This window comes from Hemibagrus wyckioides, linkage group LG17, assembly GCF_019097595.1.
Source record: "Hemibagrus wyckioides isolate EC202008001 linkage group LG17, SWU_Hwy_1.0, whole genome shotgun sequence".
In the NCBI taxonomy this organism is placed as follows: Eukaryota; Metazoa; Chordata; class Actinopteri; order Siluriformes; family Bagridae; genus Hemibagrus; species Hemibagrus wyckioides.
In genome coordinates this window covers 13,785,854-13,804,930 of record NC_080726.1, presented here as the reverse complement: position 1 = coordinate 13,804,930, position 19,077 = coordinate 13,785,854, and the positions used below count along the sequence as shown (strand labels likewise).

The following is a 19,077-nucleotide window of genomic DNA, read 5'->3' as shown; positions in this document are numbered from 1 at the left end:
CTTTCGTGATTATCCATCACCTACAGGAATGCACTAGCTCTATCTCCAGTCCTATCAGATTGTCAGTCTATCAGTCTCACATCAGTCTGACTGTGCTGGTGATAAGCGGTTTAGTGGCGGCAGCTCAGTGACCACTTCCTGCTCCGCAAGGCCCGTCCGAATACTAAAGGTGACATCACTTCACTTGTCTGGATTACATCTTTATCCGTCATACCAATTCAAGGATGTGGACTTCACCAACGCAAACAATGTGAACACTTTGAAAGAGATAAGCAGAAGAGAAACAGAAGAATTCAGTGGTCAGTAAGAGGTTTGAGTCACAGGCCGTGCTGGACATCAGCGGGGTGGTATTTACATTAATGCACACTTCTAAGAGCTTTCTGGTAGTCAGAACAAACGCAGTCAGCCAGCCAGCGAGATAAGGCCGAGTGTCTGCGTCCGCCCACAGGGCATTATCACTCTTCTTATTTGTTCTGGTTGAGATAATGTGTCTCAGAGGGTGCGTGCTCTCTGCTGCTTGTGCTGTTTACAATGCAGGATCAAAGCCCACGCATGGACAGGCAACAACCCTGGTGTGGCCCACTAACAGTGAGGCTGTATTACAGCTCAGGTTTGGGCCTACAGAGGAAACGGGCCTGTCTGAGTTCCACATCAAAACTTCAGGAAGTGCAGAACTCCACATAGTACAGATACATCAAGGTCAAGGGCATTAAACTGAACTTGACTTATATGATCACTGGTCACTTTTCCCCATCATTTTAAAGATACCATAATGAGCTATTTTTTATAGAAAATGGATGGACTGTTTATCCTACACAGAGTCATAGGGAAAATGAAGTCTTTCCCAGGGGTCTCTGAGCACAAGGCAGGGGACACCGTGGCCAGGGTGCCAATTAAAGGACAATTAAACTCTATACACTACAAGATGGATTTGGATTGGGGGAGGAAACCAGGGTAGCTGGAGGAAATCTCGGGGAGAACATGAAAACTCCACAGACACAGGGAAGAGGTGGGAATCAAACCCCAAACATGAAGGTGCAAGGCAAGCATGCCCCATATATTATATGTACACATACACACACACACACAGGCTTTCACATGAATGTGACACTGAATTCCCTTTCACACATTTTATGTTAGAATGGATTTAATGGGGAAAGGGTTAACTCTGAAAGTATGAAAGTCTTTCGGGAATAAACCCTTGGACATTTCTTGGGAAATTATCAGAAGGGCTCGTGTGCAAAGGACATGACACATTACCGGGAAAGATCAGCTGGCCTGTTTTAGTTGTGGGTGATGAAAAAAATCTAAAAAATTTCCATGAAATCCAGTGATTTGTTATTTGTCACATTACACATAGCAGGACTTTCACAGTAAATCCGAAATTGGCCAAACAATGCAAATAGCGTCCAAAGCTTTGACTGTGAAAGAGGATTTACAGGCAGCGCTTAATGGTGAATCATTTTCAGGTCAGCGTGATACCAGTGTTTGTAAGCATGGGAGAAAAGGATAGGCAGGCTTTTAGAGCTGGCGGTGCTTTGGACCGTGTTAGTTTGGGAGACATTTTGCACACTGGAGCAGAGAGCATCATTGTGTGCATATCCAAACATGACACTTTGCTGGATACATACAGGCCCTCAGGAATAAATATTAGTAGTTCTGCTTAAGCAAATAATACCTCACAAGTTGCCAACCAAAAAAAAAGTTCAATGTAACAGCTGAAAAAGCGGCTATTCCCCTAACGGATTTGTGCGACAACCTAGCATTATAAAATCTCATTAAACATTAAAATGCAGGGACATGTTACCAATTCCTGGAAAATATTAATGACTACTGGGAGGGGGGGGGACTCTGGGTGACCGCACACGTATGAGGACTTCTCAAACTATTCCACTCTTTAATTTGTTCGAATTTGTAAAAAGAAAAAAAAAAAAGATTGTGAATAAGACATTATAGCAGAGCAAAAACCCACTGGGAAGCTGTTGCTTGTGCTTCTTAAAATAATGACTAATGTCTTTCTGTACATCTCTCCAATTAAAAGAAAGGTTACTGGGGAGCTGAACATAGAGTAGAAAAATATATGTAACATCTAGAACTGTATGTATGAGAATACATTTAAACAAATCCTGATCTGCAATAGCAGCTGCTCTTTTACTCATCCGCAAGCTGCAGACCCACAGATCTTGGTGTAAAGCTGAGTAAGTCGGGGTGGGAATATCGCTAGCCCACTGGGACTGTCTGCTGGACACAGCCTCATATTCTCAAATACTGATTTTCAAACTCCAGTGTGTCGGGCAGGAGTGAGATTCTCTGATTAACACCAGCGACTGTTTTTCCACGCTTTAATGCTGCATTCAGGACCATGTGGGAAGCGGGAAGTAGGAAAAATCTCTGTGAATGGCCTTCCAATACTTAATTCCTTGAGCTTGTCAAGCGCACAGACTTCTCTGACTCGAGATTTCTTGATATCACTTCAGCATGGCAGCTCTCATAGTGGAAAATAAGTAGAAGGAAAATTAAGAAGAAGAAATAAAAATATGAGTTAAAGTTTGTTTTTAGGTGAAATCGCTAAATACATGGCTGGTAACTGAAACTGTGGTTAATTCTCTTCCACAAGATTTGTGATCAAACTGCACTTTCATGTAATCTGTAGAGCTATTAACGGCACTTGGAAAATAAGCACTAAGCAAACAGCACTTTAATTTCAGTTTTGTATAAAGCTTACTGCGAGTATTTGTTTTATTTCCAACTTCAGATGGCTGACTTCATGTGAAAGTGTGAAGTGACAGTTGTTGTTGATGCAGGATAAGCTCTGAAAGCTCTGAAAACTGAAAGCATGCATAAGAGAGCATTTCAGAAATCGTACTTATTTAGTACAGCGGCAAATGGCACGCAACATCTGAATTACATCTGTGCAGCCTCCCCAATTTACCTGCCAGTTCCCACCCACTAGCCAGCTCTTCTCATCATACAACAGCTACCAAACGGGGCGAAGTGAAGGCTCATGCGCTTCCTCTGAGACACGGAAAGCCAGTCTCTGCATCTCTTCAAACTGCTGCTGGTGCTGCATCGAACACCCACAGAGGAAAGCGCTATCTGTCCTCTTCTGCATGCACCGGCTCACAGGTGCCCGTGATTGGCTAGTGTCACTGCGACTGACAGGCGAGTATGCTTTTCCTCCTACAGAGAGAATCTATATTGCTCCCTCGGCTCAGGGCAACAGATGGCTGTAGCATTGAACTTGCAAACTGCTGACAATACTTTAGACAATCAATCATTATATTTGGACTGTTAGGTGCTCGTCATGCTTTTTTTTTTCTTCTTTAATTGTCCATTTTATATAATAAAAACTTTCCCAAATCCAATCCAAACCTTAATCTTTGTAGTCAAATTAAAAAAATGTCAGTGATGAGAGCATGTTGAGGGGAAAACACATCATTTTCATTTTCTTTCTCCTTTTTTTTCCCTTGAAATATTTGAGTATTTTTTATTTTAGTTTTTCATTCACACTCGTGATTTTAGTTACCTCCAATATTCTCAACACCTACTTCCACAGCTACTATTAAAGTACTTATGGTGCAAAGTATAAAATCCTTGATGAGATCCTCCTAATAAGAAAGTGATACTCCTATGAACATTTCACTTTCACAAGGTGAACACTTCTGGGTTCTTCCAGAAGACTGCAACACCACTGAAGGAAGTCTGGTCCTACATCACGCTTCAGATCAGTTAGGACTCCCCGAGGATCTTAGGCAGACTGTTTGTTGTCTCTCACACGCTGTGCAGGAAAATCATGAAAGAGCCAGGGAGAGTTCAGCGGCAGGGCCGAGTCCTGCTCTGTGTAGAGTTGCACGGTGCTCCGAGTCATGTCTCTTGACAGTATTTAGAAAACACAAAGGGATCCAAAGAGGATGAAAAACATGTTCAAACTGCATATTTCCTAAGAATCTAGAACACAGGGACCATAAACACTGTGGGTGGCCCTCAAAGACTTTTAGTGATTAGGTTGATGATTAAAAGAATTCAGAAAAGCAATATTTCATCGCAATTACGAATGAAGAAAGCTGGCGTAAACGCGTACATGCGTGAATGAGGAACACAGACACGGAGCGCCGCGAGTGGATAGATTAGCCCTGAAGATCCCAGCGCAATGCTGAATTTGACATTACTACCAAAATATTAATAGCTGAATCTGTGCTATTTAGCAAAACAAGACCAAAGAAGTGTGTGTTCACTCTCTTACCTTAGCCTCAGTTTCTCCTCTGTGCAGGGTGTACAGGTGATGAACCGCGCTCTGAGACGATGCCCACGGGTGAGTGAGGATTTGAAACACGTGAAAATCATGCCCTAATATGTCGGCAGTCACCAGCAGCATACCTGCAAACAGAAAGATCAGCTTATTAATCAGTCATGTAAAACATCGTAGCTCATTTTGGTCAAAATAAACAGCACGCAGGCTGCGGTTAGGGGATGAACACGGCGCTATAAAATGTAATAATGTGCTGCAACCTTGGCACACGACCAGATGCCCAGCTCACCCTTCAATGCTCGGGGCACGACAGTGTGTGGCTCTGGTTTACAGCCAACCGCAGGAGAACCCGTGTGGAACCTCTACTGACAGAGCCTTTCATTCCAGCACTTGTATGTTAGTCAAGTTACAGAAAGAATAGACTCTTACTATAAACAACACACTTAGCAAACCACACTGTGAAAAGCATGGCTCTAAACTCGATGCCCATGAAACGCCGATATAGAATATAATTTTCAAAACAGCTTCGCAAGCTATATTTACACGCAAATGAAAGTCTCATGCAATCATGCAAAAGACGCGGCGAGGCACGGCTTTCTCAATCATAATTTAACACGACAGTCGCCATGTTCCAAAGCTCAAACTTTTATGCTGAGGTTTGAGAAGGCTGTAATTAGAGACAAGTCTTCATAAAGCGGTTTGACAAATGTATAAAAAGGAGTTTAAATGGCAGGGCATTAAAAGACCTTGCGCTGACACGTGCAAGAGGGTTGAAATAAATTGACACAAAAATAGCTAAAGTACTAGATGAGCTCATCCAGCCTGAGCTCCAGCATCCTCATGTTCACACTTCAGAGCGGCAGCTGCTTTAGGTGTGGCTGAGCCCTCACACTGGGCGGCAAGAAAGGAAGCAGTGCGGAGGGGTGGAGGAAGGGTCACGCACAGATTGCTCACATGAAAAAGAAAAACAGTCAGGCAGTGAATTAGATGGCGGTTAGCTATTTATGCTGTATCAGAAGACTAAACCGAGCTACGGCTCGGCCATAAACTAACCTACGCCCCAAATGAGGTGCCAAGCCACAAGAAGCATTTGCATCAACTGGGAATACATGGAAAAGATGGCCTTCTAATTATAGAGGCTGGAAACGGAAGCGCAGAGTGATTAGGAGTTTAGGCGCTGCGGTATGTTTATCTGGGAGCTTCCTCTCCCTCGCCCTGCACGCTCACTCCCTTGCTTACCCTGGCTTTGACAGATGAGGCTTGGCCAGCTTACTGAGACACCAGTTTGCTGATGGTACACTCTGTTCTCCAAGAGCCAGTGGAGACTGGCAAGGTAGTGCTGGGGCTTTTGTGGCCTTGTTGAAATACGGAGCCTCGCGGAGAGGCGTCAGTTGGTTAGCCCACAGGAAGCGAGATTAAACAGCAGACTTTTCGGTGCTGGTAAGCCACCACAAAATTTCAGGAACCTGAGACGTTAAAGCAACCTCTTACACATCCTATTTATAACACCTTATCCCCTAGGCAAAAGGATTATTTATGATGTTGGGCAGAAATGTGGGACACATGAATATACAAACATACTTGATTCAATTAAAATCAGTTATTTTCCATGAGGAACGGGACACATTGTGAGATCTTTATTGAAATAGCACTTAAAAACGTGTTAAAATCATTTGAAATCTTTTAACATGATACACAGAACCTCATAGTCAAGAAAGAACCTTAACAGACAGCTGATATAGCTTGAATTAATACCTGCATAACATGCTCTCAGGTTAGCATATGCCTTGTTTTGGCTATATTGATGTTTAGATTGGATTTGGATAAACCGGAACAGACTGCACCGCAGTCTGTAAATATAGCTTTAGGTTTCAGGCAAAAGCAAAATCGGCGACCTTATGGGCAAGAGGCTGTGAAAGCTAACAGTATGATTGTGGATTACATGTCCAGTGGGCTAAATATTTAAAAAAAAACAACTGTTAGGTGGAAGAAACAGAGCCTTGTGGTATACCGCATTGCACTTTTAGGCCCTCATGACTCATGTTGCCCTTTGAACTCCATTTTGAAGCCCCCCCCAAACAACAACCCAAGCACAAGACATGAGAGAAAACCCATGAGGTCACCCCCTGAGTCATTTTGCTAAAACCAGCGCAGTTGATGTCAGCAGTCTGTCTAGCATTGATATCTTCATCTTGGCTGTACAGAGAGCTTAAACAAAAAGAGCCATCTTAATTAACAACAGTTGTCTAAAACCTTTGAGAAGAAGGAAATCTCAAATTAAACATGTGTGTGGAAAGAGCTCTGAGGGACAGGACAGAGGAAACAGAGCTCCTCTACACCAGAGACATGTACTTCTGAAGTGGAGATAAAGAGAGTAAATAAACCACATCAATCACTGTGCTTTGTCTGTGGTGCTGCTTGCAATGCTGTAATGACATGGGCACGTACACTGCGTGTGGATTCATGTGGGTGTCCACTCGGTCAGTGATATCACCCTGTGTGTTACACTTATCGAGGTGTTTATGAAAGCTGTGGAACACACACATGCAACAAAAAAAGGCTCCAGCTTTACATCAAAGCCACCCACTCAGGCCTAAAACAAGCAACACTTTCTGAGTCCAGAGGCCACCCTCAATCCAACCATCAGATAACGCTGAGGAGGAGAGGAAGGGGACCGGCTCGGGTCAGTCAATAACTTGTTAATCTTTCACAGACCAAGTGAGAACTTCTAAAAGCGGAGCTGTTTGATCCCGAGCTGGAGTCAGCTTTGATATTAGCGAGGACGCACTGACGGATCTGGTTCTAGCGGACCGTATCGACTTTGTAGCAATCCATAAGCTGAGAGAATGTAATACAGTTTCCTTTCTCTGGGCTGTAGGGAGGAGTGCAGTGGATTCCACAGATGACTGGAGAGCATCAGCATCCTGTGGCTGGGAGCCTTGTTTGTCTGGGCAAATTGGTACCAAGAGCATGCTTGTCAAACACGCTCGTGGCACAGCACTCCTGTGGCGTCCTGGCTTAGAGCAGCGCTTCGCATTCAGAGCTAGGAAACCTCATGCACTATTTATATCAGGGGTTAGAGAAAAGAGGTGAAAGGGGAAAAGGTGCTCAATGGTCATTTGATGAACAGCCAGATTTGTTTTGTTTTTTTTACTTTCTTGTTCCTCCCATGTTTAATGGTATAGATGTTTGGACTATATTTAAGCTCCACAACGTCCTCAGATGCTTTCCTCTACATCCATCCGTGCTTTACTGCGCTGCTTACAACCCAAAAGCTCGTCAGTGCTGTGGTGGTAGAAAAGCACATTCTCCCACAGAGGCTTAACCAGCCTTATGCGGCTTTTTGTGTGAATGTTAAAAAGACCAAAAACAAATTGGGAAAACCACAATCTCCAGATAAGGGGAGCGAACGGATGAAACGCGTAATCCTTTGCATTTTTCACAGACAGTGGATGATAATCTCATTTCGTCTAAATGTTCTCTTTTATTTCACCGAATGTCCCGTTAACTAATTAATCCCCTGAAACATTCGCCGTAGCGGATCAGATTTCACAGCTCTTCGTGATGCTTCAACGCTAATGCCGTTCAGACGGAGGTGAGCTCAAGGTTCTTCCCGGACAATGGCCGATTCATTTAAGACTGGGGAAGAGGTTCTTGATGCTTCACGCAAAAAAACACAGAGTAAATTAAAGCAGTCTTGCTGATACAGGCAGCAAAGTGCCACAAGTGAAGAAGCGCGATGCTGTCAGTCAAATGTGGCTCAACATTCAGACATAAACAAAAAAGAAAAGAAAGAGAATGCATGCTGTGAAAGAGATTGGCTGCAAGTCACTTGCTTTAAATATGGGTTTAGTTTAAAAAAGAAACTATTGAAATCTTACTGTGGTAGTGCTTTGAAAATGTTACTGAAAAAATTTCCCTTGAATGAAATCCTTCTTTTTTAGCTCTTTATATTTTTACATTTTTAATTTAAAAATTATATAATTATATTTTTAAGTTACTTTAAGTTATTTTATGCATCATTATAAAGCTACCTCTATGAAAAGGTGAAAGAATAAAAGAAAAAATAGCAATAAGTGCTATGAAGGTTCGTCAGTCTGTTGCTTTGAGCATGTTTTGGTAGGTAGAAAAGAATTTAAGGAATCAATTCATATTTTTTTCCACAAAATAAAACTGTGTGCATACCAGCAGTGTTATCAGACTGCAAACAGCCAAAAACATGTCGCACAAAATGCCATGATACAGTCTGAGGGTGGGAGGGGGGTAAAAAAAAAAAAAATCTATCCATGATAAGATTTTTTGCCATGTTCACTGATCTGGCAGAAAAGTGTATGCAAAAATAAATAAATCAATAAGGCAAATCATCCGATTTAACGGAGAGAACTTTACGAAATAAAGCCTATGCTCCAGGCAAATTCCACTAATACCAAGCTCCCTGCTGGCAAGGGGCATTAAAAAAGACAACTTCTCAGCTAGAACCTGTAATCATTTCTGACTGTCCCACTGTGTTCAAGCTCTGTGCAAAACTGAAAGATGATCCTTAGCTACCGTCTCTCTCTCTCTCTGTCTCTCTCTCTCACACACACACACCCCTTGGCAAATTCAATTCAGAACTCCACGAATGAGAGAGAGAGAGATCATATAAAAATACTGTGTATTTTATTATAAATAAACACTGTGACATGACCTCTAATTACACAGATTTTCTGAAGCTGAGTCTTAGAATGCCCAGAACACATTTTACATAACTGGGTGCAGGTTTAAAATGTTGGGTATCCTTTTTTTTGTACTTTCTTTCTTTCGTTTCTTTTTCTTTTATGTTGTGTAGAGTATGCTGAACAGGCGGCGCGTTGGTGCATCAGCTCCGGGGTCTGTGGTTTGATCCTGATCTTGGGTTACAGTCTGTATAAAGTTTCACATGTGTCCATGTGGGATTCTTCTGGGCTTTCCGGTTTCCTCCCACCGCCTAAAAAACATGCCGGTATGTGGATTATCTGCTCCAAATTGCTTCTAGGTCCGAGCGAGCGTGTGAACATGTGTGTGCCCACTGAAGTCGCATCCAGGGCGTATTCCTGCTTCACGCCCAGTGTTCCGGGGATATGCTCTGCATGCATCGTGACCATGACCATGACCATGATAAAGCTGTTACTGGAGATGAATGAATGAATATGCAGAACTCAACACAGTCCAGAGAGTGCTGGTAATAAGGAATTAGACACCATCATCATCATCATCATCAACAGACCTATGCTGAACTGATCTAGCATGAAGAAGTGATTACGCAGAATCCGACTGATTCTACTGAGGATATATTCTCATGCTCACATGCATGCTAACAGGCTACAGAGTAGTTTACTCTGTGCTAAGATGAAGTCTAGCTGTCACGTCCTCCGAAATAAGCCTACATGGAGAGGATGTACAGGTTTGCATGATCCGCTGGAGTATCCTTTAATTACACACCTACGAATAGATCTTACAAAACCACAAAGCAAGCGCCAGCTACCCACATGGCCAACATTTTCCACCCTTGTTCTTCTGTTGTGTGTCCAACACATACTGCTGAGTTGGGTTTCTTACACAACCGTTTTTTTTGGTAGTTGGGAGCTGTTCTTGCCAGTCAGTGTCAAATCACTGCATTGTCCTAAGGCTCGTCTTTTCCATTTCTGAAATCTACCCACTCCGGAGGGAGCTGTGGCCAACCCTACAGCAAACGTGACACTTTCCATTGCAGCTGCAAGCCCTTGCATGTAATACCCTCCAAACCCGGAGCAGCTAGGAGACAGGGAGCGTTTCCCGCTAATTAAAATCAATCCCTTTACGCTGAGCCAAAAGGCCAGAAACCAACAATGCTGCAGAACTTGTTTTTTGATCATGTGCCCTAATGATCAAGTGAGGAATGTAAATGACTGCATTTCTCTGTGTGTGTGTCCATTCATGATGAATACTCAATCTGACCTTCTTTTTAGCCTCAAGAAACTAAAGGATTTCTCCCAACCCTTTTCAGTGCCAAGCAATTTCATAACTTCGTAACAATTATTACAGTCCTTTCGATTTATGCCTCGGTAAATGAAGTGATAACAGACACATCCCATTATTTCTGACTAAAGCAGACAAGTGGAAGGTTAATCTGTTTGAAGTTTTGTGCGCCCTGCTGTTATCTAAACCGAGTCGCCTGGAGTCCTCTCTGCATGGGGCAGGGGACGTCTGACAAAGAGCTGAGCTGGAGGCTTAACACTCACTGGACCCGAGTGGGGCCTCCCTGAGCAGGGCCCACGACCTCTGTCTAAATCTATAAAGAAAGAGTTACCACAACACTACATCAAGCTCTCCCTGGACATCGTACAGCTGTACCAGCTCTCTAAAAGTTCAGCTAATTATGGCAGTCAAACCACGTTTTTAGGGTTTTCATTGAAAGTCTCTGTCATTATTTTATGTAAGAACCCTTAGAACTTAGGAAAAACAAACTCGCACTACACATCATTTGAATAGTGTGTCACACTCTGGTGAAGCTGTGTTTGTATTTTTGCTCGGGATTGCAAAGTAGCTAAGCCAAGTCACAAACATGAAAACAGCCTGTGTGGATGATGATCACTGTGTCATTCACCAGAGCGACAGCACACTAACTGCAGATCCACTACAGCTCTCCTCCATGCAGGTTAATAGGCCAAAGGTTGCTCTCAGCTCACAGACATAAAGGTTAACCAACAGCGCCCCCAACAGACCAGGGAGAGATCACCACCATTTATATATATTTATATGTATGTACATTAAACAAAGTATCTTAAGCTTATAAGTGCATCAGCAGAAAGAAGCAATACAGTTTATTATATTACATATAATACAACATAATACAACGTAATATAATAAACCATAGATTGTCCATCCAAACCTGCAAGATTTTATTATTAACTATAATGTTTAATATTTAAACATCATATTATCCATCCATCCATTGTCTATACCCGCTTATTCCTAATTAGGTTCACGGGGGTCTGCTGGAGCCGAATCCCAGCGCACACAGGGCGAAAGGCAGGGGTACACCCTGGACAGGTCGCCAGTCCATCGCAGACATCATATTATTATTATTATTATTATTATTATTAGAACAAGCAGCATGGTGTTGCTGCCTCACTGCTCCAGGGTCCCCAGTTCGATCCTGAGCTCAGGTTATGGTCTGTTTGGAGTTTCTCTGCACGCACTCCCTGTGTCTGTGTGGGTTTCCTCTGGGTTTCTAGTTTCCTCCCACCTCCCACAAACATAGCAGTAGATATAATGGCAAAGATCAACTGCCCTCAGGTGTAAATGTGTGTGCACATAGTGCCTCGCAATGGACTTCTTTAGTGTACCCCCCCTCACACCTAGTGATCCGGATCCACTGCCACCCTGTACAAAATAAAGTAGTTACTGAGAGGGAGTGAGTTCATTAGCCTTCATTCAATCTGAAGCTCCTCTTAAGCTCAGTTTAGCAGATCATAGCAGTGGTGTGTGTGTGCTGTCACATTAATCAAAGTGCTTCACACCAGACACTAGCTGTGTACAGAGCATATTTTTAAAATAAAAATAAATGTAATTTTCCATGGCACAGTCAGGGTTTTAAGCTAGAAAGACTACAAAATACAAGCCGGATGCTATATTCTGCAGTGCATGCCTATAATCTAAACAGCACATGGGCTCTAGATCAGCCTGAAGCCCTGCTGCAGCAGCTCATGCCAAACTCTGTGAAAGTTCTATCTGCCACAGAGCATAGGAGAGAAAATCTCACTAGATTAACACAATTCATATAAACAATGCTTTTTAATAGGTTTATAATATTGACATACATTTGAAAACAAGCACAGAAATTAATGTTTGAGAATTTACTAGCCAAAAAATATTGAGACACCCAGTATTAGAAAATCAGTTCCAGGGATCTAGGTCTTCATCCAGATCTGTGACAAGTTCTCTTGTGCTATACAAATAAACCTGAACTGAATCAAAGTATCCAAATTCTCTCACACCAGTTAAATTCATCATAAGCGAGCAGTGATGTGTCTAACAAGCACTCGAAATGAAGAGGAAAAAAAAAGAGGAAGACTGCTAAGCAGTGGTGGAAAATGAACCGTCTTGCGTGGACTTTCCCACAGTGCATTAATAAGGACTGGTATTTGAAGGATTCCTCTAAGGGCAGTGGCAGGCAGCAGCTTTCAGCACCTTCTTATTAACTGGCCACTCTACCTGCGACACTCACGACACAATACGCTAGCTGTAGTGGATTTCCGGCAGGACAAACACGACAATGTGGAAAAGCACAAAGGTGTCCTGATGACTGGCTATCACACAGCATGGCACATGCAAGGTCAGGTCAAGGGCGTGGCTATATAACGTGAGGAGACTCTCTGAGAGATCTGATATGATGAATGTCACTCCTGCCTCGGTGTCGCTGTGAGGTAAAGTGTGTTGTGACACGCGAAAGTAAATGTATAATAAATTACCGACTTGACCCGCATCTTCTTCAACAGAGTGATCACTTCAAATTTCGTTTCATCTTTGAGGAGGTGAAACCGGACCTGATGGAGCTCGGGGGCTTTGGCAGTACTTCATCCACACATCAGGGTTTAGTTAACACTTTCAAATGGACACACATGAACTGATCAGTCAGTGTGCTAGTATGTTAAAAAGACCTGGATGTTGGCTTTATTGCCAGAGGGGCAGCAATCACTCATTTCAACTCAACGCCCTGGTTTTAGACACTTTCTAAAGGTGATCACAATCTTTAAAAAAATAAAATAAAACACATCTGCAACCATCCCATACAAACCATGGCAAATCTTAGGACATTTCGAAAGTGAAGTGTTTCACAGACATTGGCATTGCTACATGCTGGGGTTTTTTTGGTCATTTTCACTTCTCATCAAATTCCATCATATGCACATAAACACTTGGGATCAAGAGTAAATACATAAGTGTCAACTTTAATAGATGTGTGGTTTCAGTGCTTTGCTGAGGTTCGGCACTGTAAACGTGTACGCTTACCGCTCGGGTTGAACGCCATACAGGATATGGGTTTGTCATGAGCTGGAAAATGAGCGACCACTCCCTCTCCATCAGAGTCTTCACTCACAAGCACCTACAGACACACACAAAAGCATCACAACATTAAAGACAGCAAATTAAAAAAAACAAAACAAAAAGACTTGATATTATTGGCACAACATTTAGTAATCTGTTTAGTTACAAGATAGTATGGAAGAAAGATGTGAAAAGTTATGCTCTTAGACAGACTGCATTCAGCTGACCAAACATATCTGTATATAATTTGACTGCATTCACTCTGACGCCAAGGAAGAGCACACTGCAATGCACACTGCCTCAATACAAAGCTGCGTCCTAACTAAAGCAAGAACATAATCAATGACTGGGTGGTGTGGTGTGGTGTGATGTAGCCAGTCGTGAAGAGGAGTTCCGGTTACTGGGCTGAAGCTGATACCCCGGATAACATCACATCCTGGAGTGTTTTAATCCTCTCATACCACAGCAATTTTTCAACAATTACAAGTCATATTAAAGATATCATGACATGTCATTAGTTGTCTTTATTTATCACATACACATTAGTGCAAAGTGAAATTCTTTCTTCACATATCCCATACTTGGTGGTTGGGGTCAGGGCGCAGGGTCAGCCATGATACAGCACCCCTGGAGCAAGGTGGGTTGGGGGCCTTGCTCAAGGGCCCAACACTGGCAGCTTGGCAGTATACTGTAATATGTAGTGTTTGTACATACATTTCTAAGCAACAAACGAAACTATAAAACTGACATTAACATGAGCACATTAACATCAGTTTCTGTCTGAGCTGCTGAGATAGAAAACAAACTAACACCTTCTATCCAATCAGAATGGCGCATAAAGCAGTGGTGCTGTAAATCAACACAATTCATGTGTACGTAGTCTTACACAAACGAACAAACAGACGTCCTCATATGCCGTGTGTGTGTATGATATCTACGATAGCTAGGACCAGAACCTGAAAAAATGAAAGAATAAATGAAGTGTTGAAAGAGTTAAAACACACACACACAGCAGGAGGAAACTCTAGACTGTCTCTCTGCTAATAGATATCCAAAAGAGATTAATAGCTCTCAGTTAAAAGAGCAGCACTATGGTTCTGTAACTCATCCTTTATGTGTTCCAACAGGAAAAAAGCGACCTCTGAGAAAGGAGGAGGAGTAAGGAAAGCGAAAGCAGACAGACAGAAAAGGGGCAAGAAGGAAGATAAAGAAGAGCAAAAAAAAGCAGAGACAGAGAGAGAGAGAGAGAGAGAGAGAGAGAGAGAGAGGTGGTGCTCCACAAGAGGCCATTCTCTAGTCAGTGGCCCTCTGTTAAAGTCGACTCATGAAAGAGATTATAACTAAGGCCAGACATGAGGAGGCCAAAGAGAAGAGTGATAAATCTAGCGGGGTGTTGCATTAAGGAGCATGCCGCTCATTTTAATAGAACCCAGTCCAAACACAAAACAGCCTTGCTCTCGAACCAAGACGTTTCAGTTCAGACTCACAAAAAATGCCCTGGTGACAAAAAACAGGTCTCATACCAGAGAACAGATAATGTTTTACAGGGATTCAGGTATGACTGAAAATTTATGTGAAAAAAAAGCACTTTGTAGGGAATGAGATGAAAACCAGCAGAAGGAGAAAAACTCTGGAGGATGTTAGAAACTCAGTATCTAGCCAGTAAATTATTACAGAGTTATACCAAAGAGCTGTTGAATTTCCACTCAAATCTTATTTAGACAGTGTTCGCTCGGTTTCTGCAAAACAGCAGCTCTGACAGGATTTCCGGCTTTAATTCAGATCGCAGGTTTATATTAATGTGCTGCTTCTAATCTGTTATCGTTTCTATGAGCGCTCAGGGAGTCGGATAGCAGACGCTCTATATATCCTGAGAAAAATAATACTGAAACCCGGATGAATAATCACTGATATGGTGAAGCTTTTTGTAAGGAGATGGTTCTGTTTCTTTATTTATAGGAAGAGTCTTCAGTGTCAACACCTTGTAATGGTTTTCTAACACCGAACAGCCTTGAGGAATGAGAAGCTCCGGTCTGAAAAAATTTACTAAAAACAAAAAAATTCAATTAAGAGATAGAGAGAGTCTGCTGAGGAAGTGAGGTGAGGTGAGCTGAGGTGAGGTATAACGTAGATGATAACATTCCACAACATTAAGAAGAAGAAGAAGAAGGAGCCTTTATTATCGCCACACATTCATTACAGCACAGTGGAATTCTTTTCGTCACATACCCGAGCTAAGAAAGTTGGGGTCAGAGCGCGGGGGTGACTATTATACAGCGCCCCTGGAGCAGAGAGGGTTAAGGGCATTGCTAAATTACCCAGCATCTTGCTGGTGCTTTGGCTTGAACCCAGATCTTCCGATCAACACCCCAGAGCCTTAACCACCTGAGTTACCACCACCCCAATACTACTATACTATTAGTAACTTAACAAATACTCTACAAATGTATTTGTATAAATGGAAAACCTGTAATTGTTGACAAATGATGTGGTATAAGAGGAATAAAAAAATATGGGAAGTCCTGTTATCAAATAATTTTTGTTTAACAAGCATTTTTTTTTAACAAGTTCGATGTTAATGGCATCATATCAGTCAGTCGTTGATTATTTTCCTATGACAGCCAGCCCCTTCGTGTGCTAGTCCTTAAAGATCACACTGATGGATCAGAGGAACAGAGGCCAGCCACAGACACTTGAAAAGACTTCATTATGAAAACAAGTGGCAAAGTGGCCTAGATCTTGTGATGTCAGGTTTCATCTACCCCATGCTCTAGAGGCGATTATTTCCGGCGTCAGTTTTTCCACAGCTTTCAAATGAAGAGGTAAAAGTGTTGACTCTGGTGAAAACGGGAGGCGTGCGTAAGCGGAATAAATCACACCTCTGAATGGGTGTAGCGTGTGAGGTCGAGCCTCTGTGGACACTCCGGTTTAACCTTCAGATTTTTAACAGCCCAGGAAACCAGACGAGCTGTTTACACGGGTCAAAATCAACACGGGGTGCGAGGGGGGGGGGTAAAAAGGAACACGAGAGAAATCTGTTCCAACTTAACCTCTGTCTGAGTAAAAATCCTTGAACGAGAGAACTGAAAACATTTAAACTGGCCTGTTAAGCTGACACTCCATTAAAGAGATCCTGTGTGAAAGATGAACACCTGGGAGCAGTTTCTGCTTGTCCACAACAGAGGGGTCCAAAAAAAAAAAAAAAAAAAAATTATGTTCTTCTTGGGTAGAACGGTGTTCATCTTCAGACGCACTCTGGGTTCAGGGAAAAAAAAAAAGAAAAAAAGTAGGAGACGAAGTGTGACCGGTCTTCCCTTCACCTCTGCTCACCTGGCACTCATCTCTCACTACAGCAGCCCTCGTGCCAGGGACAGCCGAGGTACAGGAAGTGGTATTGTGTCATGAGCCTGGCAGCCGTCGTCCTGCCACGAACTCTGAACTTACAGAATCTGTTTCCTTATAACATAGTGATGACAAATCAGTGCAAGACATAAAACTTCTTGAAAGAGAGTGCTGAATGGGATTAATAAATGGTGCAGGATGTTTTTACGTCAAGGTCAGACAGGCTCTCAAAAGTATAACGAAAAAAAACAAAACCATTCCATAAATTTAAAGTGACCAGACAAACACTAAAACAAAAAATGTCAAGCAATAAACTTTTTTTTTTTCCATGAAGCAAACTAAAGAAATAATAATCCTCTGTTCCACTCAATCCTCTCTGATCTGTGTACAGCAAGTAAAGGGGTGGCTGTGTGAGCATTTCAAAGTTTTTGAAGAAAGAGACAGACTTGAGTGAGCCTGTAACCGAGGTGTAAACAAAGTAAAATAATCTGGTATGGCATTTAAAGCTATGGAAATTATTGCATATTGCATTATTGTATTTGTTTTAGGGGAGAATGGAACCAGTAAAAAGATAAATTTACTTATAAATATCCACAGTGGATCTTCTTTTTTAAAGATTAAAATTTAAACAAAAGTACTGGCTGTTAAAATGCACAAGGTTTGACCTGTGTGTGTGTGTACGTGTGTACCTGTCCCTCTCCCACAGTGTGTGTGTCTATGACAGTAATCACGCCGGGTTGGTGAGGGCTGCGGCGAGTGCTGCTGTGAGCTGTGCCCTCTTCATCGGGAGCTCCAGAGGGCAGTGTGCCCGTAAGCTGGGTGACCACTTTACCCACCATCGTCAGCCCTGTCTTTAGTGTCTAAGGGAAGAAAAGGATAAAGGTAAAAACACTCAGTGAAGCTTTCCACACTGACGATACAATCATCACCAAGTTTCAAACAAATGCGGATGAACTGCATTGTACTGCACTGCATGTACATACATATCTTCTGTTCTAGCTCTTATGTAAAAAAGCTTAGATTATAATAAAATTCAGATATAATTTCGTTTACCTATGTAGTCTAATACAAATCTACCTAAATATCAGCAAGAATGAAACATCACTATGTGGAAAAAGACATTATGAAAAAGGCAATGTTAATATTTTATTTGACTACAAAACTAAAAACAAACTGCTGTCGTTTACAGTGTGTTTGTGCTTAAGTGAGTTTAAACTACTGTTTGTGCTGCCTGTGAAAAAGCCAAACTTTATTAATATTAAAATATATTTAAATACTTAAGAAATATTTAAGTGAAATTTGATTGTAATCTTTCACTGATTTTCCATTCCGTCAAACATAGACAAATCACCCCCAGCCACCCCCACCCCCACCCCCGGTGGCTCGAGACATTTTGCATCCACGTCTTGCTCTCGTTTTTGCGCTGGAGCGATAAGGATTAAGTAGAGTCATTACAAGCTAATCCTGAAATGCTTGCAAACATCTTTCAAATGACAGGATGCTCTATTAATTCTGTGCAAATTGTTGAATTAAAAATAAAATGAATTTAAAGGTATGCCGCACTATCCTGAATCGCTACCGCCAGTTTTCTACATTTATATATTTTACATATTAAAAAGATCGATAAGTCTATTTGATATGACTTAATACAATTTCAATTTTCTTTCCCCCATTCCCTCAGCAGATAATTCAACAAACTGCTAATTACAATTTTACAATTCTCCAACTCTCCTAATATTTCCTGGCTTTTGAGGTTGTGCAAATTCCAGTAAGATAAACATGTTTTTCATTAGGCATCATCCAGACACGTGTCGTGCGAATGCTCTGTCCGAGTGTGTTAGCTTAGCGATCTGAGCAACAGAGAGATAAGAAAATGCTGGGACAGCAGGAGTCAGGAATAGGATCTGCCACCACCTACCCCCGCTGCCCCGCGCCTTGATCAATGCTGACTGTTTGGATTAGCACTAAAAACTCCAACTGCAGTGATTAGAAAACACATTAGCGTTGATCAATTAGGCGGCAAACGTTTCTCTTAATAATTGATGGGCCAAGGCAATTTACACACAGTCTGTTAGTGGGCTTGTCAGAGCACTATCCAGAGGGCCCAACAAACACAGGCGCCACGAGGTATTGACGTTGCCGCTCGGCCTGAATGCTTGATTAAGCTCTTCAGGGGCCTAGACAGCACACACACACACACGTACACAGACAAAGCGAGCCGCTCAGTACTACATCAAGTGAGAAACTAGCGAGAGACTCCACTTAAGCCGTGCTATCCATTTACCACAAGTACGGGACTGCCCCACTTTACACAGACACCAAACATTGGAGCCACTACCAGAGTCACCTCAAACACTGTCCTGTGGCTGGCGCGACAGCCATGCTCCCGGAGTCCCATCCCGCTCATTTACACAGTCTGTGCTCTGTCACAATTCAAT

General features: G+C 42.3%; 1 protein-coding gene across 4 annotated transcripts in view; it reads right to left on the bottom strand.

The window, feature by feature from the left end:
* The window catches only part of bcas3 (BCAS3 microtubule associated cell migration factor), a 195,618-nt gene that overhangs the window by 148,128 nt on the left and 28,413 nt on the right, over nucleotides 1-19,077 (bottom strand). For all 4 annotated transcript variants that reach the window (XM_058413601.1, XM_058413602.1, XM_058413604.1 and 1 more), the window contains exons 12-14: nucleotides 17,329-17,499; nucleotides 13,262-13,355; nucleotides 4,244-4,377 (exon numbers count right to left, since the gene is read on the bottom strand). In XM_058413601.1, the coding sequence (XP_058269584.1) occupies nucleotides 4,244-4,377; nucleotides 13,262-13,355; nucleotides 17,329-17,499 (399 nt within the window). The remainder of the gene's footprint in view (nucleotides 1-4,243; nucleotides 4,378-13,261; nucleotides 13,356-17,328; nucleotides 17,500-19,077) is intronic.